Source organism: Pan troglodytes, chromosome 1, assembly GCF_028858775.2.
Source record: "Pan troglodytes isolate AG18354 chromosome 1, NHGRI_mPanTro3-v2.0_pri, whole genome shotgun sequence".
In the NCBI taxonomy this organism is placed as follows: domain Eukaryota; kingdom Metazoa; phylum Chordata; class Mammalia; order Primates; family Hominidae; genus Pan; species Pan troglodytes.
This window is the reverse complement of record NC_072398.2, coordinates 51,187,927-51,205,241: the sequence shown is the minus strand read 5'-3', so window position 1 is coordinate 51,205,241 and position 17,315 is coordinate 51,187,927. Positions and strand designations below refer to the sequence as shown.

At 46.4% G+C, this 17,315-nt stretch overlaps 1 protein-coding gene across 1 annotated transcript; it reads left to right on the top strand.

Moving 5' to 3' along the window:
• The first annotated feature begins 3,291 nt into the window (after window positions 1–3,291).
• Window positions 3,292–8,141, top strand: C1H1orf53 (chromosome 1 C1orf53 homolog). The gene is made up of 3 exons (XM_001138922.8): window positions 3,292–3,657; window positions 6,580–6,681; window positions 7,933–8,141. Exons 1-3 carry the CDS (start codon window positions 3,394–3,396, stop codon window positions 8,002–8,004), a joined length of 438 nt encoding a protein of 145 aa, XP_001138922.2. The 5' UTR covers window positions 3,292–3,393; the 3' UTR covers window positions 8,005–8,141.
• Window positions 8,142–17,315: the final 9,174 nt, after the last annotated feature.

Here is a 17,315-nt window from a genome sequence, read left to right as displayed (position 1 = left end):
CATTATTCATTATTCACTATGTGCCATAATACTTTCTGCAGAAGTACAAGTTGGGCTGTAGAGATAAAAAGATGAAAATGACATGTTCCCTATTATCTTATGATCTGTTGGGAAAACAATGCAAAAAATATAAAAAGTTCAAATGCCACAAATAATTGTGAGAAATCAAAAAGGAAGGCTTCTAGAGGGGACAGAGGAACATAAAAAAACTTTAAAAATGAACATTTAAATACTAAGTATTAAAAAGGACTGGGTGGGCTGGTGGAATTTTCTTTGCTTTTGAAAGTCACGCTGTAGTGGACTTTTGTGAATTGTGTCCTCAGCACTAATACAGACCATTTTCAGCAATAGGTTTGGGTTGGTTGCCCATAGGCAGATCCAGGAATAGGCCCTGATTGGCTTAAGTATAATCTATACTCAAAAGACTGGTTCTGAAATGGGCACATGATAAAGATATGGCTGACGGGACTTTCAGAAGGGAAAAAGGGCTTCTCTTATCCTAGAGCTGCATAACAGGACTCTTTTTTTTATTTTTTAACTTGGACAAGGACCAGAAAGGATGAAACCATGGGAGCTGTCTGCAGCTATATTTCACCAGTGAGAAAAACACCTGCCTGAAAAGAGAATTAGCATTGAAGAGACTAAGCAGAAAAATGAAAACCAAGCCCTGGTGAATCCTGAATCAAGTCATGCTTCATGGTTATATGAGCAAACACATTCCTTTTATTGTAACCAGATTGAGTTGTATAATCTATATCTTGCAACCTAGAGAGTCCTAATATACCTATTTAAAAATTAATATCAATGAAATCTAGGGGAATGCATTTCTCTGATCGCCTCACCTCCATCATAACAAGCATGTTCAATGTTAACACAAATATCCCAAATGATATAATAAATGTTATAAAATATATCAACTATTACATGTTACACACAGAGTTGTGGCACAAAATGACTCTAGAGCAAATCTAAATGTAAATGCTTTGTAAATAAAGTTCAAACTTTATGTACCACTCTAAGGTGTGACTTAGTGCCCCACTTTCATACAGTTTTGTCTACTTTGAGCACAGAGAATCTGAGAAATGAACACATGATAGAATAAGCTAAGGGTAAAGCCCTGAGGAGGCTTTCTAAAACAAGAGACATAATGAATGAAAGTTACTTGGTGAGAAATGACACCGACTCTAAAGTATGACGATCAAATGAAAATTGAAGGGGGCAGGTAATCTATTCAACATCTAAATGACACTGGGAATGGAGAAGACAGAAAAAAAAAGTTAATTTTGGTTAATTCAGTAATCTGCCTTACCAAATAATCTGAAATCCATTTCTACATCTCTTTAAAATTGCTGTTTTTAAGCCAGGTGTGGTGGCTCACACCTGTAATCACAGCACTTTGGGAAGCCAAGGCGGGAGGATCCCTTGAACCTACGAATTCAAGAGCAGCCTGTGCAACATTGGGAGACCGCGTGTCTACAAATAAAAAGTTAGCCAAGCATGGTGGCACACACCTGTAGTTCCAGCTACTCAGGAGGCTGAGGTAGGAGGATGACGTGAAATCAGGAGTTAGAGATTGCAGTGAGCTATGACTGCACCACTGCACTCTAGCCTTGGCAACAGAGTGAGACTCTGTCTCAAAAAAAAAAAAAAAACTGTTTTTAAATTTTGAAATAATTACAGGTTCACATGCAGTTGCAGACATGGTACTGTGTTTACTTCACCCAGGTTCCCCCAATGCTTTCACCTTACATGCTTACAATATGAAAACCAGGGATTTGACATTAAAACAATGTATGTATAGCTCCATGGCATCTTATCACATGTAAATTTTTGTGATCATCATAGTCAAGATACAGAATTATTCTGTTACCCACAAGATCTCTGTTGTTGAAGCCCTGTACAGTCCACTTCCACCCTCTCATCTCCACCAAAAGAAGTTTCATGTAACAATATGTACTCTTGTACATATGTATCTATATATGTATCTATATGATAGTTCCATTTATTTTCTATTTAAATCTGGTCTAGTCTATTTCATTCCTGTAAAATGCTGTCTCTACCCTTTGAATCGATGTCATGGCCTATTAGTGGATCCTGATCCTTAATTTTAAAGGCAATGCAGTAAATCAATCTCAGGTTTTTGTTGGTGCGGGGACCTGACTTATGGTGAATGTGAATAACATCACAGTTGTTCATTTTTGGTGATCTCATGTTTGGTCCCACTCTTCCACAGCTTTCTCTAGGGTCCCTCCTTCGCTTTCCAGATTTTAAACTCTCCTCAGATTACTTAACAGTCTCCAGATCCTAATTTTTTATTCCAACAAAAAGAAAATCAATTTGCAAAATATAATACCAATTTATTAATTCACTGAGATTTTTAATGAACCAATAGGGTTGTTTCGATCACCTCCTACTAAGATTTAAGAAAATGAAAATATGACTACAGGGTTGCATGGTAAACACAGAAACCAAAAAACACCTAGTGATGGTCTATAGTGGCTTAGTCGCCTTTCTCCTGTACAACTGAATAATCTACTTTTGTCCTCAAAGATCATTTCCTGCCCTCCGTTCTTCAGTATTGAAGAGCACTAACAAAATTGGTACTCTTCAGCCCTCCTTTTCTTGAAACCCAGACGGGGGGTAGGAAGATGGGGTGGTGTTAATTTAATCCTAACACCTGAAATTACTTCCCGGGCTTGCCCTAATTTTCTCAAATTCAATTCTGTGACGGTATCAAGATCACTTTCATCCATCAGAAAGGAGATAATAGTTTTAGGTTGGATTTTGTAAATATTCAGCAACATGAACACAACACCTTTTCTTATTCAGTGTGCGATTTTACTTTTGGCCCTTATTCTAGGGTGGGCCAAAGAACCAAGCAAAGAAGGCTCCGCTTCCACCTTTATTCCTATCACATACTACCTGGAAACACTCGGCCTTTTCTGGATAGGCCCAAGGTGGTTATTCACAAACCTCGGGTCTTTTGATCACTTTCTGGGATCTTAACAGTTGTGGAGATTATACTGAATGATCCCAAGTCCAGTTTGACATAACAAAAAATGTCCACCTTTCAGCTGGGTGGGTGCGGGGGAAGAAGGAAGAGCTTAGAATTTAAGTCCAAAGATGTGGAAACACCAGGCTCTTCTCCGTCCAGGCAGCTCATCAGAGCCTCGTTAGCTGCCTTAAAAGCCCATTTTATTTCCGCAGCGGGCCCGCTGGTGAAGGCAGAAGGCTCAGTCCGTCCGCCTCCACCTGCTGTCACGGCAGCGCGAACCGACCCCACGCAGCGGTGGCCACGAGCTGCCCAAGACCGGCTCGCCGCGCCCAGGCCCGCGTTGGTCGCCCCTCCGGGCCCCAGCGCCGGGTGCTCCGCCTCCCAAGGCCGGCGGCGGCATGGCGGCCAGGCAGATCTGGGCACGGACGGGTGCCGCGCTCTGCAGGCAACCTTCCGCCGCCCCGCCGCCAGCACCTCTCTGGGTAAGAGCTGGGTTCCGACAGCAGCTCAGCTTAACCCTCTGCCCTGCTAACGAGGGAAACTGCGGCGGCTCCGCGCCCAGCACGCCCGGTAGGCCGGAGAGAGCGGCGAGGCCTTCGGTGAGCGAAGAGTTAACCGCGGCGGAGCAACAGATCGCAGAGCTGCACGCTGCCGCCTGCGCGGTGAGACTCCCTCCTGCCCGCCCCGCCCCGCCGCGGTCGCCCCGGGCTCGGCGCGCCTGCGCATCCCGGGCCTCTCCGGACCCGGAGGCCGCCCGGCAGAGGCAAAGGTTGCTGGATACCGGTGCGGTCCTGCCTCGGGCGACACGCGCGCACGCACACGAACTTCCAGCCCCGACATTTTCGCGGGAAAACTGGCCACAGTTCGCGTTCCAGACAAAGGGTTTATTTACCCTGTATCTGTCTTGAGCATGAGTGTGATTTGTTTTCCGATCAGCGTCCGAGCTAAACTCCGGTCGCAGTGTGGGACCCACTACCACTCTTTTGTGGTGTATGTGTGTGTGTTGCGGAAGGGGGTGTTAAGGAATTGATGGAGAAGGTGGAGGGACTGAGAAGTCACAACAAAAATGTGTTGTGTGTTTTTCTGCATTGTCAGTTGAACACTTAGCAATCCAGTGATTCTTCGAGTGAAAAAAAAAAGACATTGACACATTTATTTTAATTTTTCCATTGCCTTCTTGTCCTTTCTCTTAACTCTTAACGGAGCAGAGGGAACTACAATCTGGCATTTGTAGACACTCAGCTGTTTTCTCCTGTTTTGCGGATTTGACAATTGTCTGTTAGTACCAGTATCTAAACTTCTCTCCCTTTACGCCTTCTAACACAGTCTGCGTGAGTTTAAAGGCAGCGTGGTTACCTTTACAAAAGAAACAGTGAGAAAAAAAGAGAAACTGACTATAATAAAGATAGAAAAGCAGTATGAAATGAACCCATTTAATAAGCTATGTGTGTGTGCCTCCAGTACTTGATGGGACTAACATTATATGGTATGACTTGAGCCAAAGGGGTAGAGAAGAAAATCCCGGAGGTTGCCTAAAATTGACTTATTTAAATAATGACAGTTAGTAGGCCCTGAGAATCCACTGTCGGTCTGACCCATTCAAGTGCTGAAACTGAATAAAGACTCATTAGGAAGTGACTGGCAGCTTTTGATTGTTCTTGTTTATGCTCTCCTTTTAAAAATAATGTATATAATTTGTTCTCATACTTCACAATATAGATATGGTGGATATTAAAGAAAAGTGTCATTCTCTTTAGAGCAAACACCAGTATCATGTGAATAAATTTTCAATCAGTCTAGGGAAGGAAAGGAACTTTTTCTCACTCGGGAAATTCACACTTGTTTCATCAGTGTCAGTATCACAGGTTAAATGACTATCCAGGTGAGCATAAGTAAGCCCAGTAAATGACAAGCTGCTTGTTTTTCTTTTTCGACAAATCTGAGCCCCCTCACTATGGTCCTTCTTCCAGCCTCAAAGCAGATAGCTCTCTTACCTTTCTCCGGGTACCGATGCGCATCACTGAGCATCTTGCTCTCCAGTCAAACTGTCAGCACCCTTGCCTCATCTTTGTCTGTGGCCACCATTACGTGAGGCTCATTTACTGAGGACAAATTAAGTTTGTGTGGGCAGCCAGCAAGCTCAGAGGTGCTCAATCAACATGGAAAGCTGTAGAGCAGGCGCATGCGCAGGAGCAATCTGTTAGGCTTCCAGGTTGCCAGATAATTGCCCTCAGAAGACTCCCAGAAGCTATGAAAAGCAAAAAGAAGCCTGCTACAGAGTTCCTAGTGTTTTTTTGTTTTTCTTCCAAGTCTCCAAACACGAGCTTCGTAAATAAATAAAGAAGTGAGGTCCTGACAATCGGTCATTCTAAGGTAGTGCTGAGTGCTCCTGATTTCATGTAATCTGCTTCTGTGGTCTCCCTGGACTTAGGAAGTCTCTCTCAGACCAGCCTTGGGACTTGCTCGGATTTCTGCTGCCCTGCCCTGCTCTAGCTTTGCTGGGATGCCTTAGAGTGAGGCTAGATTTCAACTGTACCTGTCCTTTTGCTACACACTTTTTTCATGAAACATATTGGGTTAAAACCTCAACCAGAATAAAATATTCTGCCATTAAATGAGACACTGAAGAAGTTGTTGGTGGTTCATACAAAAATGTGTTTGTCAGAAGACATGCAAGTTTCATGTGTATTTTAATGAAAAAAAAACTCTGTACAAGATTGATGCACTGAGTTACTGCGTGGTAAAAAGGTTATACAAAAAGTCCATGGGAACGTTCCTCTACAAAAACCCAAGGCTAAGTAATATCACCCAAAAGACCCAAATCCACAGAAAAGGTTATGTTATTTACTTTTCCCTTCCCACAAAGTACTTGAGACACCGTTTTAAGTCATGTTTGAATGTAGATAGAATATACTTCCTTGACATTTGAAATAGTACAATAAAAGTTTCTTTTGATCAAACTTGTGAAACTGTGAGTGTTAATATGTTAAAACAATACTTTTTTCACTTAAAAATACAACTGATAACACACCAGCAAAAAAAAAAAGTATAAAATATGCAATGAAGTAACACATGAAGGTAAAGAAAGTGTTCAATAATAGCAAAGGTAATACTTTTCTATAAGGACTGTTGGTTTTGATTAGCGCCTTTTCTGTAAGTTTAAATCATTATCCACATATTTTAAATACTGAAATTCCAACTGCAACTTCTGAGTGAAAGTTCATTTTCAGCCTCTTAAGCTCTTAAAATCATTTAAATCACCTGTTATTAAGCTTGTTACCTAGAAACCAAATGAAAAATATCAGAGCAGTGGCTACATAGTTATTAGGTACAGAGGAGTTCTTGTTTTTCCATCAACTTCTCATTTTTCTCAAACTGTATATTTTCTCCTTATGTCACATAAAGTTGGATTGTGTATAATGCTGGAGTGCATTTGGTCTTTAATTGCAAGTGCCACTAAAACTGCTGGGAAGAAGTTTAATATTGTTTAAAATTTTTCTGCAGTATTTTATGTGTAGACATTATGGTGAAGAGATATGATGAATATTGAGATTAATGAATTGTTTCATTTTATTGCACTTCAGGCTGGCCAGCTAAACTATGTGGATCCAGCTACTGGCTATGTGGTGCTCACGCAGATTGCCCACTTGCAAAGAGGTGAATGTTGTGGCTCTGCTTGCAGACATGTGAGTAGCAATTCTTTCATTACAGCAGCAGTTTGCGGTGCTTCTGTAACTTCGTAAATACCTATTATTTGAACAACAAGTCAAATAAAAAACCAAATAGACCTGGAGTGAACTTTTCACAAGCTACTTTAGCCAACGACAATGAAGTCCTTAGTACCAACATAGGACTTTTAAAGTTAATGGAATTTTGTAAAGTTTCACTGTGAGCATCAGTTCCTTGAAATGCTGTGATTTGAAATTCATGGGAGCTCTTTATTACAAGGAAACTTTTCATGGGGTTTCAAATAAGTTGTTTTCATTAGGCAAGTACAAAGAGGGCAGGAAAAGAAATCTAGAATGTTGCAGACGAGATCCCTCTTCTTTATTAGTTGAATAAATAGAAACTCGCCCAGCATTGAGAGGTAGGTTTCCTTCAGATAATGATTTTTTCTTTTCTTCTTTCCTTCCTTCCCTCCCTCCCTTTTTTCCTGTCTTCTTTCCATCTCTCTCTCTCTCATTCTGTTCCCCACCCCCCGCCACCACCTTCCTCTCTCTGGTCCTTTCTGTGGCTCTTTTCCAGTCTGTGTTTGAAATAACTGTGAAACTAGATTATACTGCATGTAGTGCCTGTACATTTCCTAAAATGTTTATTTCAATAGATACCTCTCTATGTTCACTAATTAAGATAAACAAACTTCTCCTTCCTTATTATAAGCAAAAAATAAATGGGAATGAATCCTTCACTATTACTTTTTAAAGGCATAGTAGTGAGGTAAATTGTTATAGGGTCAAGATTATAAACAGTAACAACCTCTGTTTACAGAACACTTTGTATGTTTTGGTGCAAGAAGGTGTAATTTCCTTTAACTAGCCACTCTATAATTAAAGAATAGACACTAAATGCATGTATTAACTGTAGCCAGGATTAAAAATTAAACCTTCCGTTTTATGTATGTTCCTGTGCCCTTAGCTGTTTCTAATCAAATGCATAAGAGCTTTTTGTAAATTGAGGATTTGAGGATTTTCTAAAAGTGGATTTTTTGACAGTAAAATTCTTAAATTTGGAAGGATGAATTTAGGAAATGGTTCTTGGACCCTAATTAGGATCATTTGCCTGAGGTTGCCAATATTTTTCTCTTAGTCTGCAGGACCTGATAGTTCAAATGATCTATATAAAATTGTTAACAGTCTCTTTTTGTCACCATGAGAAGTGTGCTTTTTCAAGATGATTGTTAAATAATTTAATAATAATTTGTTTTATTTCTTCTGCAGTGTCCATATGGTCAAGTCAATGTTAAAGATCCATCTAAAAAGAAGCAATTCAATTCATACTTTTATGTTTGACAACAATTTCATCTCTGTTCCCTAACTGTGCTTGTATTTTTTAAAAAATAAAGCCCTAATTCAGAATTGCTGGATTATTAGTACTTGAACACTAGTTTAATCCTACATACATATATTAAAAGAACATCAATAAAATGGAAAAGCTAACAAATGTTTGTGTGTTTCTGAAATGGCACATTGATAGTTATTTTCCTTTCTTTTTGCTTCATTATCAGACACATATGTTGAAGAAAAATAATGGCTGTTCCATTAAATAAATAGTAGCAATCGGGTCACATTAGTAGCTCTTGGTTTTTCTTAGCCTCCGTTCTCCTACTGTTTTCTCATCAGTGTTAGCAATCCCAGGGAGGTTGCTGGCAAATAGAAGAGTTTTGATATATTCTTCATTTTATTTATATCTTGAGCTATACGGAGATTGATATAATATATCGTGCAGCATATGAATGCCCAAGAAGTGCCATCCTGCATCAAGAAATGCTCTCATCTTCCATCTGTTCTTTCAATAAAAACTTTAAATCATTTTGACTTGAGGGTCAGGCAGCTGAAGATGTGTCCCTTAGACCATCCTTTCTTTTCTCCCCCACCCTTTCCTCCTGTATTTCTTTTGGCACTTCCTAGGCAAATCTATCTTTGAACATTTTATTAGCTGTACACTTATTTCATTCACCACGGTGATGCCCCTGGGCATCAGTCTCCAGCCTGAGTCAGGAGCTTACAGGAGCTTCTTTCCACACCTTGTCTGCTTCTTATGAGGACAGCAGTCCCCAAGAAACCCTTTGCTAACCAGTTGCGCTACTCAGAAAAATGAGGGTGCTTCCCACTTGGAAGACTGACTTTGCCCAGAGCTGACTCCCAGCCTTCCCTCAGTGGAATCTGAAAGGTTCTCAGACATCTCGGGGGTCTGCCTCAGGTTCTGCCTGTGGCCCAAATAAGAGCTTTAGAAATCTTAAGCAAACAAAAGGTTTTGGTACTTTCTCCCACATTCAATTCAAAATAAAAGCCATTTTTAACCGTGAAATGAGCGAGCAGAAGCCCAATAAAGTTCTAATTTTCCTCCTGATTATGTCTTTTATTTTTAAATGTCAACTATTAAAATGTCTCCCCAAATTGTTGGCTTTTTTGGTGCCCTACTTTTGCTGGTGCTCTAACCATGGTGCCCTAAGTAACACTGCCCATGAGCCCTGAGAGGTAACAGCAGGATGTAAAAGAGTAGTGTCTGTGGACTGGTACTGTCCTATCTGGAAATTGCTTTCAGAGGAGTAGGAGAAGGTGATCAGCATTGTGATAATTGAAGCAGTTTTCCAGAAAAGCATAGGGATTCCTGGGAGCCAGTTTCCTTTCCATTTTTTGGTCAAGAAGCAACCAGCTATTTCCATGTTTTCTGCTCCATTCTGTGTGTGGGATAGATAGTGTTTCTTTAGCAGCCCCCTCCCCCCGCAAGAGAGTAGAGTCTAAAATGTCATCTTTCTGGAGAATGGTGGAACGAAGAAAGGAAATTCATTTTGAAAAGGGGTCTGAGGTAAGACTGTTCTGAGAAAGCCCCTTAGCAGGTAGAAAGATGCCTCCTTCCTACCCGCAGCTCTTGCCTCTTCCCAGTGCACTTCCTGTAGTAGGAAACTGGCTGAAAAAGAAAGGATGTTTGTCACGGAGGACCCTGATGTGGGACGTTCGTAATTCTTATCCGCAATTCTTCCTGGCAGAACTTCAAGCCTTGAGGGCAAGAACAGCAAAGGAGCCGCTGGAGGGCTGCGGCGGGGACTAGGGAAGAGAGATGCTTATAGTCTTCCGTGCTCCTGGAGCCAGAAGGAGGGCTGAAGTTTGCTGTAGTTCTAGAGGAATGCATGCGAACTACACGTTAGAGGTGGCAGCGGGGGCGAGTGCTCCCACATTAAATAAAATACGGCCACATAAATGGGTCTCCCTGTAAGAGCTTTAAGCTATATTGTATTTGCACATTGTAAAGTAAAATTCAGGTTTCTTATTAGGTGTGTGTATACAAACACATGTGGATGCCAAGAAATAGAGACGTACATAGAGACTTTAGAGTTTAAATCAACTCTGGTGCTGCTTCACTTTCAAGGTTTCTGGAGACTCCTTCTGCCCCAGGGTGCAATAAATCAAGGGAAAATGATTTTTAGATTGTTTCGTATGTGAAACGACCCAACGGAAACTGGAGAATCTTGTGAGGGTTGCCGGGGTGGGGTGTGAAGACAGATTCCTGCAGCGTTGATTGTCATGGCAGGTGGATCATGATGCACACTCCTGTCTCTTCAAGCAGCAGCACTGCCCCCACTGTTTATTCAGAGCAGGGAAGAGAAGGGCTTTTATTTTTTTCAAGTAAAATTTAAGGTTCTCAAACAGGGTGTGTTTGAAACAGACGGCGCCCTGAGAAGTGGAGGCGCTCTCTGGGCCTGGCGCAGGTCTTTGTTCCAGCGCAGCATCCCTTCTCCAAAGGCACTGGCAAAGTCTATTCCGCACACACCGTTACACTGTCAGAAATCTGCGGATCTTAGATTTGTCTCCAGACAAGGCTGGAGAAGAGAGCTCACTACCAGACAAATGGCAATTGGCATGTTGCCTTCCTATGAGCACTTTGAGATCCCACAGCCCCTGGCTAGTGCAAAAGGAACCTCGCCCTCCACTCCTTGCTGACACCTGCCATTTCATCTTTTCTAACATTCAAGCCATAGCTTGAGTTTGTGGATTGGATGTCTGTGGTGGAGAAGTGAAAAATCGGTGCTATTTTTTCATTATCATGCAAAAATTAAGACATAATCCTGGATACCAAAACTATCCCCTTCCATCATTAAAAAAGTAAGATATTTAAGTCGGGGGTGGAGGGCAGAGAAAGTCTACATCCTTTTTGCGAGTCTCTGTGAAGAGCCTGATTTCTGAGAAAAAGGTTGGGGAAGAACACGCAGCTGTCTTTAGCCAGAGACTGAGCTATCCCTGGAATGTCCAGCGTACCCTGGACCTCTGGATGCTCTGATGTGTGCTGGGGTGCCCAGGGCACTGGGTTGACCTCTGTCCCCACAAACAGCTTCGAGGTTGGGCTCATGACACAAAACGCACAGATTCACGGCTTTCCTTCCTGACACTGCAGGCATAAAAGACAGTGTTAACCAAAGAATCATGGACTCTAGAGGAATTGGAAGATCCTTAACGACCACATCCTCCTAGCAGAAATTTGTATTCTAAAGTGTGAGCTTTGGTGCGCGTTTCAGTGTGCGTGCGCCTACGTGTGTGTGTGTGTGTGTGTGTGTGTGTGTGTGTGTGTATAGAATGAATGTCGTTACCAAATACCTAGAACGGTATTGGACCGCGAAGAGGTTAAACCCGGTTGCTTTCGACAGGAATGAGTTGAAAGCACCCAAGCGTTTTCGGGTGGGTATCGCCGTCCATCCATTCGATGGCCTCGCTGATGAGCATAGAAGATGAACCCCGGAGGACTATCCCTTCCTGGCTGCGAAACCTGACCGATATAGGGGAGATTCTAGAAGAAAGAGCTAAGGAGGCCAGGGCGGAAAGAGGAAAGTCAGGTGTAGGGGAGATTAAAAGGTAAACTGGTGGGACTGACCAGGCTTGTGGGACTAGTTAGCGAAGCCAAGTGTTTGGGTAGGAACAGAGATCTTGTAGGAGGTGCTCAGAGCTACATTTCGGGATTTGGGATGAAAAGAGAAAGCCAGGGGGTTCGCCGCTCCTGGTTTGTTCTTTACCGACCCTAAACTGTATGGCGGAGCTTGTGGGGCAGGGGTGGAGGCGGCATCCACTCCCACGTGCCCCACATGCAGTAGCAATCCCACGCGGTTTTCGCAAGCGGCTGGGAGGCAAGCGGGCGTCCCCCCACCCCGCCCACTGCGCCCTGGACCCACGCCACGCACGGCCAAGGAGTAGCTATGGTGGCACGTGGAGGAGGGGCGGGTAGGCAGGGCGGCACCATCACCGGGACCAGCATCTTGGAACGGTCAATCTCACTGCTCATACTCTCCTCCCTACCGGCGCGGGAGCCTTGCTGTAATCCCCCGCCTCCCCATCTCCGACTGTGAGGGGCGCACCGGGTGGGGGAATGGGTAAATAACTGGCCCAAGGCCCAGCTTCCCGGTCCTCCCTCCACTTTCCCGCGGCCTGACTGCGCCCCGGGCAACACAGCCCCTTGGGAACCTGAGACCAGGTAATGTGGCCTCCGCCCCGTCCCGGGTCTGGCTGCATCCCCTCTAACCCCTGTCTGCCCGGGTCCAAGTGAGAGTTTTCTCCCGGAAGGTTAATCACCACCCCCATCCCCTAGCCGGGTCCCGGGAGGAAGAGATGCCCCGGCTCTCTCGTTGACCCGGCCTCGAACGCCGACCTCGAGCGCAGAATACTCCCGAGTGCTGGGTTCCTGATACCCAGCCCGGGAGCGAGGGGAGTGAAGGAGGGACCGGGAGAGGAAGGCGGGGACGCGGTGGGTGAACAATCAATGGCTTAGCCTAGTTTCCCCGCAGGAGCTACCGCCCATTCACCGTCTATGTAAGCACCAGCTGGCGGCAGCATCTTTTAGGTACAAGCTGCAGGGAGGCAAAAGCTGGCTGGGGGGCCGGGAGCCCAGGGCACGCCGCAGGACTCCAGTCCCCCTGCTGCGCCCCAGCCTCAAGACGCTCTGGGCTTTATGAGGTTCAGTTACCGCCGAGTCCTCCATTAACACCTCCTCTGATTATTGAGAGGCTGGAAGGGCTGAACGCAACCTCAGAGCGTTTCTCTGGGCACCAGCCCGCGTCTGTGCCCTCTGCCCACCCCTTCTTCTTCCCCCTCCTGATTTGGAAGCATAAACAGAAAATAAAAGACAGGTGGAGAGAGCTAAGGGTCAGAGGTGAGGGAAACAGATCAACTCCAACGGGGTGGGGGAGAGAGAGAAGGGAGAAATTAATTTTCATCCAACGCTTTATTTATTTATTTGGATTAACAGGGGGACCCTCAGCGAGACGCAGGGACTGGTCCGCACCTCTGGCCGCCGCCTCCCGCCGAGAACCGAGTTCTAGTGGGGGAAACGTCTGACATCTGGACATCAAGGTAAGACCCTGATGGAGATATTTTAGTCGGAGCAGTTTTCTGCCCTCGGAGTGCGCCCGGACGCCCGGGAGTTTCAGGGACGTCTTGGGAGCCTACCGGAGGAAGGCCCGGCTTTGCTCCAAGCCGCGTCCCTACCTGAGGTCTCCACGGGAGGAGTGGTTTGGACGCGCCCCACCGGATGGGAGGAGGTGCTTGGGGAAGCCGGGCCGTACCGCCGGTCTGACGCCCGGCTTTTCTCTGTCAGTGCAACCACCATTACGGCGTGATCCACTCCTTTTCCTCTAAGAATGCTGAACGGTACCACTCTAGAGGCAGGTGAGTTATGTGCCAGGTTCCTTCTGATGTTCTCTGCCCCTTGGGCCAGTGCGTATACCATGTGAGTGTTTGTGCGTGTGTGTGCGCCTTCGTTGGGTGGAACGAAGAGGAGTGTGTGTTTGTCTTAAAAATTAAACCGCGCTTCGTAGGCTCAAAAATACACATTCTCTTTCAGAGTCTCCTGATAGGACTCCTGAAACCCTCCTTTTGCCTTTCTCTTTGACTGTCTTTGACTTTCCTCAGGATCAGTGTCCAGGGCGCCAGGCAGAGGTCCTGGTTCCGCTGATCCTCCAGTAGTCAGTGGCTCCAGGGACGCGCTCCTGACCCTCCGGGGAGCTGCTGGGGGTGTCTCTTTCTTGGAAGGGATGGAAGGGGGGCCGAGAAGACACTGTTTCTCACACGTGTAGGGGTTAACTGGAAACTGGCTTCACCCACATTTTTTTGTTGTTGTTCAGTCCTAACCCAGCGCAGCCGTTTCTGCGCCTGATCTCAGCGGACGCAGTGCGGGACTTCTCCCTTTATTTCTGCAGAGCTGAGGGCAGGCGGCGCAACAAATCTCAGGTAAAAGAGCATCAGATTTCAGAAAAGCTGTATTCTAGACTTGGCGCAGGCCCCTTTGGGGAGAAGAGCCCAGGGGCTATAGAGGACAGAGGTTTGAAGGAAGCAAAAGCTGGCGAGAGGTTTTTTTTTTTTGTCGCGAAGGGTGAGGGTAGGTAGAGAACGCGCGAAAGGGCAGGGCCTTGGCCGGGAAGTACCGCCCAGCGAAAGGCTGGCAAGGGTGCGCAGCCGGAGCGTGGCCTCGGGTCCCCCTTTCCAGGCAGCCGAACTCCCCCTATCCCAGCTCTGCTTGGCTGACTCCCATTTGTCTTGAGGGAGGATCCCCTAGTAGGACTGAATCAGAAGTGCGCCCGTGCAGCAGCCCCAGTATGGATCTGCCAACCTCAGTGTAGGGGGAAATTTTCCACATGGAGTATCTCAGTCTCCACTGTCTGGAGAAAGGCCTCAGCGTGTCCCGGCAATCCGCTCACCTTCCATCCAGCGCAGCCCGGGCATCCAGGGCCAGGTGGCGCGGCACTGAACGCATGGTTCCCAGCCTCAGGCTGACGCTGACGTTTCACTGGGCCTTGGGTGCTCAGGACAGTGCCAGATGCTGGATACTGTTTTAAGAGCCGCGCCTTTCAAACCAAAGGGGCTCCTTAACCAGCTTAACAGGGTCTGGAGGAAAGGTAACGCCTCCTTCTTAAAGGGCAAACTTAGAGGCACAGAATCATGGCCTCCAAAATTCAGGTAGAGAGAGACCTTAAGTCACCTTTGCTCTCAAAATATGCACATTTGTTGGGTTACTTCTTCCCTCTCAACCCTAACTGTTCTGTGGGTTTAATTTCCCTTTCCTCCCCCCTAGGGAATTCTACTGGGCTCGGGTTCTTTGCCCATGTAGACCCACCTGAGCCCGCGACAAGGGCGCTGCAGCCTTTTTGACCTTCATAGAGATTCTAAGATCCCGAACTCTCAGTTCCAACTATTATGCTCCACTATAGTCCGGCCGTCCACTTTCCTAAAAGCGGCAACAGTAGCGGGATGGGTGCTGTCAGAATAGAAAGGAAAGAAAGCTTAGTGGACTGCCTGTGCTCAATTGTGAGGGAGAGCAGTGCTGGTCAAGGGACCTGCCCCATTATACCTGGTAGAACTTTGAATTTAGAGGAGACTTAAGATCTTATCCCCGATGCAGGCTAGAGAGAACCACATGCACCTGTCCCTCAGCTCAGGAACTGAAAAAACGAACACTGTAATTTTTATGGAACACTTGCGGGCCATTCAGACTACAGCTGGGAGAAGGGGGAACATTTTTTTTTTTTTTGTCCCCAGCCACCGGGCCTCAGCCCCTCTGCTGGAGAGGTGAAAGAAGGCAGAGGTACAAAGATGCTCTCCTTATTTAAAGTGCTTATTTAAAGTCCTTTGAGAATGAGGAGCGGGGAGCTCTTAGGCAATCTTTCTTGGGGGCTCCAAGACAAAAAGAGTAGAAAACCCAGGGTCACACACCCAATTCGAGGGCATTCCTTCCCACCCTTCCTGGGCTTCCTCCTTAGGAACTGTGAGAGAAGGCAGGGCTGGACCCATGGGGACCTATTTCTGCAGAGCTAACAAGGACCTCCCAAACTCCAGCTGACCCCCACCCCACCCCCAGCTTTCTCCAGACTTCCTGCATTCACTGAGAAGGAAGAATCCTGGCAGTTTGCTTCTTTACAGGAAGTAGCAAATGCCACTGGATGCAGGAACTTATAACCTGAGTTTTATAAGAGCAGGAATAGCTAGGATTCAACTTGGAAACTGATTGCAGAAGGTGTTCTCCCTTGCCTGTACCTAGATGATTAACAAACTTGCGTGGAATAGAAGAATGAATGGATGATTGGAGGGCTTACAAAACCTCTGTGTTTGGCTTCCCTGGAGACTCTGTAAAGTTCTGGCTTTTTCCTGGAGTTGTTTAACTTTCCCTGCATGCAGTCTCCAAAGTTTTATCTCTTGCAAGGAAGCAGTGGTATTCTTGGGTTCTTCATTGTTGATTTTGCTGAGCAGGGGCAATATGCAACAAGAACCAAACCTAATTTCAAACACCCCCATTTGGGGGTTGGGAGAGGTTTTAGCACAGAAACTAGACAAAGTAGGTTGAAGTCCTGTATTTACTTTTTGCTTGGAGCTTCCTTGGGTGAATTGACTGAGGGGACTTCTCAGAGACTCCTCCTCCTCCTCCTCTTTCTCCCTCTCCTCCTCCAGCTCTGAGCCAGTTTAGCCTCTGACTTGTGTGAAGGCAATCTGCCCCTTTGTGAGAGGACCTGCTGTCTCTGAAAGGACTGCTGCCCCCAGCCCCTCCTCAGGGCCCTTCTTGTGTGCACGTGGGTTTGAAAAGCTCATTGATTCCCATCCAAAGGGGCTAATTACATTACTTACAGTAAATAGCAGCCCTGCTGTCAGGTATAGCTGCCAAAGTAAGGAAGAGGGGGATGTCTCCAGCTTAGTTCACTTGATTGGCTTCATTTTTGTGTGAAATTGTGTTTTATGAGCTGCATTTTGGCACCCGGAGGACCTAAACTGCGTCCAGTCTGCAAATAACATTATTTTTGACCCTGAGAAAAAAGGAGGGGAAGCAGTAGTGTCTTGAGTTTCATGGAAGAGGTCACTCCAGGAGCCTCAGAAGACAACGCTTTGGGACAGGAAGTCAGGCTGCTGCACCAGGGGTCGTTTCCTCCCTCGCTTTATTTCTGCCTTCCTTCCTTCCCCTTCTTCTCATCCTCTCACTTCTTTTTTTCTTTCCTTCTTCCCTCTCTCCCTCTCTCCCTGGCTTTTCTCCCGTCGTCCTTCTAGCTTTGGCCACAGTTCCCGGTCGGGCTCCCCCGGGCGGAGGGAAGCGGGTCTGCGGCCGGGCGGCTCTTGTGAGGTATCTAGGATGTGCCAGGACACAGGCACCGCAGTCCTGGGAAAGGCGGCGGGAAGTAGTGGGGAGCGCAGGCTGACGAAGGGGACGGAAGGAACAGAGAGCGGCCGGCGCGTCCTCCTCTCTGGGTAAAGCCGCGTTGGTTCCTGCCGCAGCGCTGTGCTTCGGACTCCTAGGGGGCCTCTGGCCGTTTGAATGAATCGACAATATCAGAGTATTGTGGACACTGTTTAATCGGGCCGGGGAGGGGCCGCCGCTGCCGAGAACAGAGGGCGACAGAACAATCCCACCTCTTGTGAGGAGCAGGTCTGCCATTCTGCTTGTCAGTTCTCACCTTCCCCTCCTCCACGGCAAAGAGTCCCTTTCACACCCTTCTGAGTGGGCGGGTGCGCCCAGTTTTACAAGTCCTCTGTCCTGCCAGGGTAGTGGGAGCAGCACGCGATGGGGCTAGCGCCCAGTCCTGCGGGGGCAGGCGCCAAGCTCCCGGGAGTCCGCAAGTCGCTTCCCATATTGGCAAGCT

What these genes read in the sequence shown, in the direction of transcription:
- C1H1orf53 (XM_001138922.8), top strand. Translation starts at nt 3,394, where the DNA reads ATGGCGGCCAGGCAGATCTGGGCACGGACGGGTGCCGCGCTCTGCAGG. An exon ending in TGCACGCTGCCGCCTGCGCG is followed by an intron (nt 3,658 to 6,579) that starts GTGAGACTCCCT and finishes ATTGCACTTCAG; the next exon opens with GCTGGCCAGCTAAACTATGT. An exon ending in GTGGCTCTGCTTGCAGACAT is followed by an intron (nt 6,682 to 7,932) that starts GTGAGTAGCAAT and finishes TTTCTTCTGCAG; the next exon opens with TGTCCATATGGTCAAGTCAA.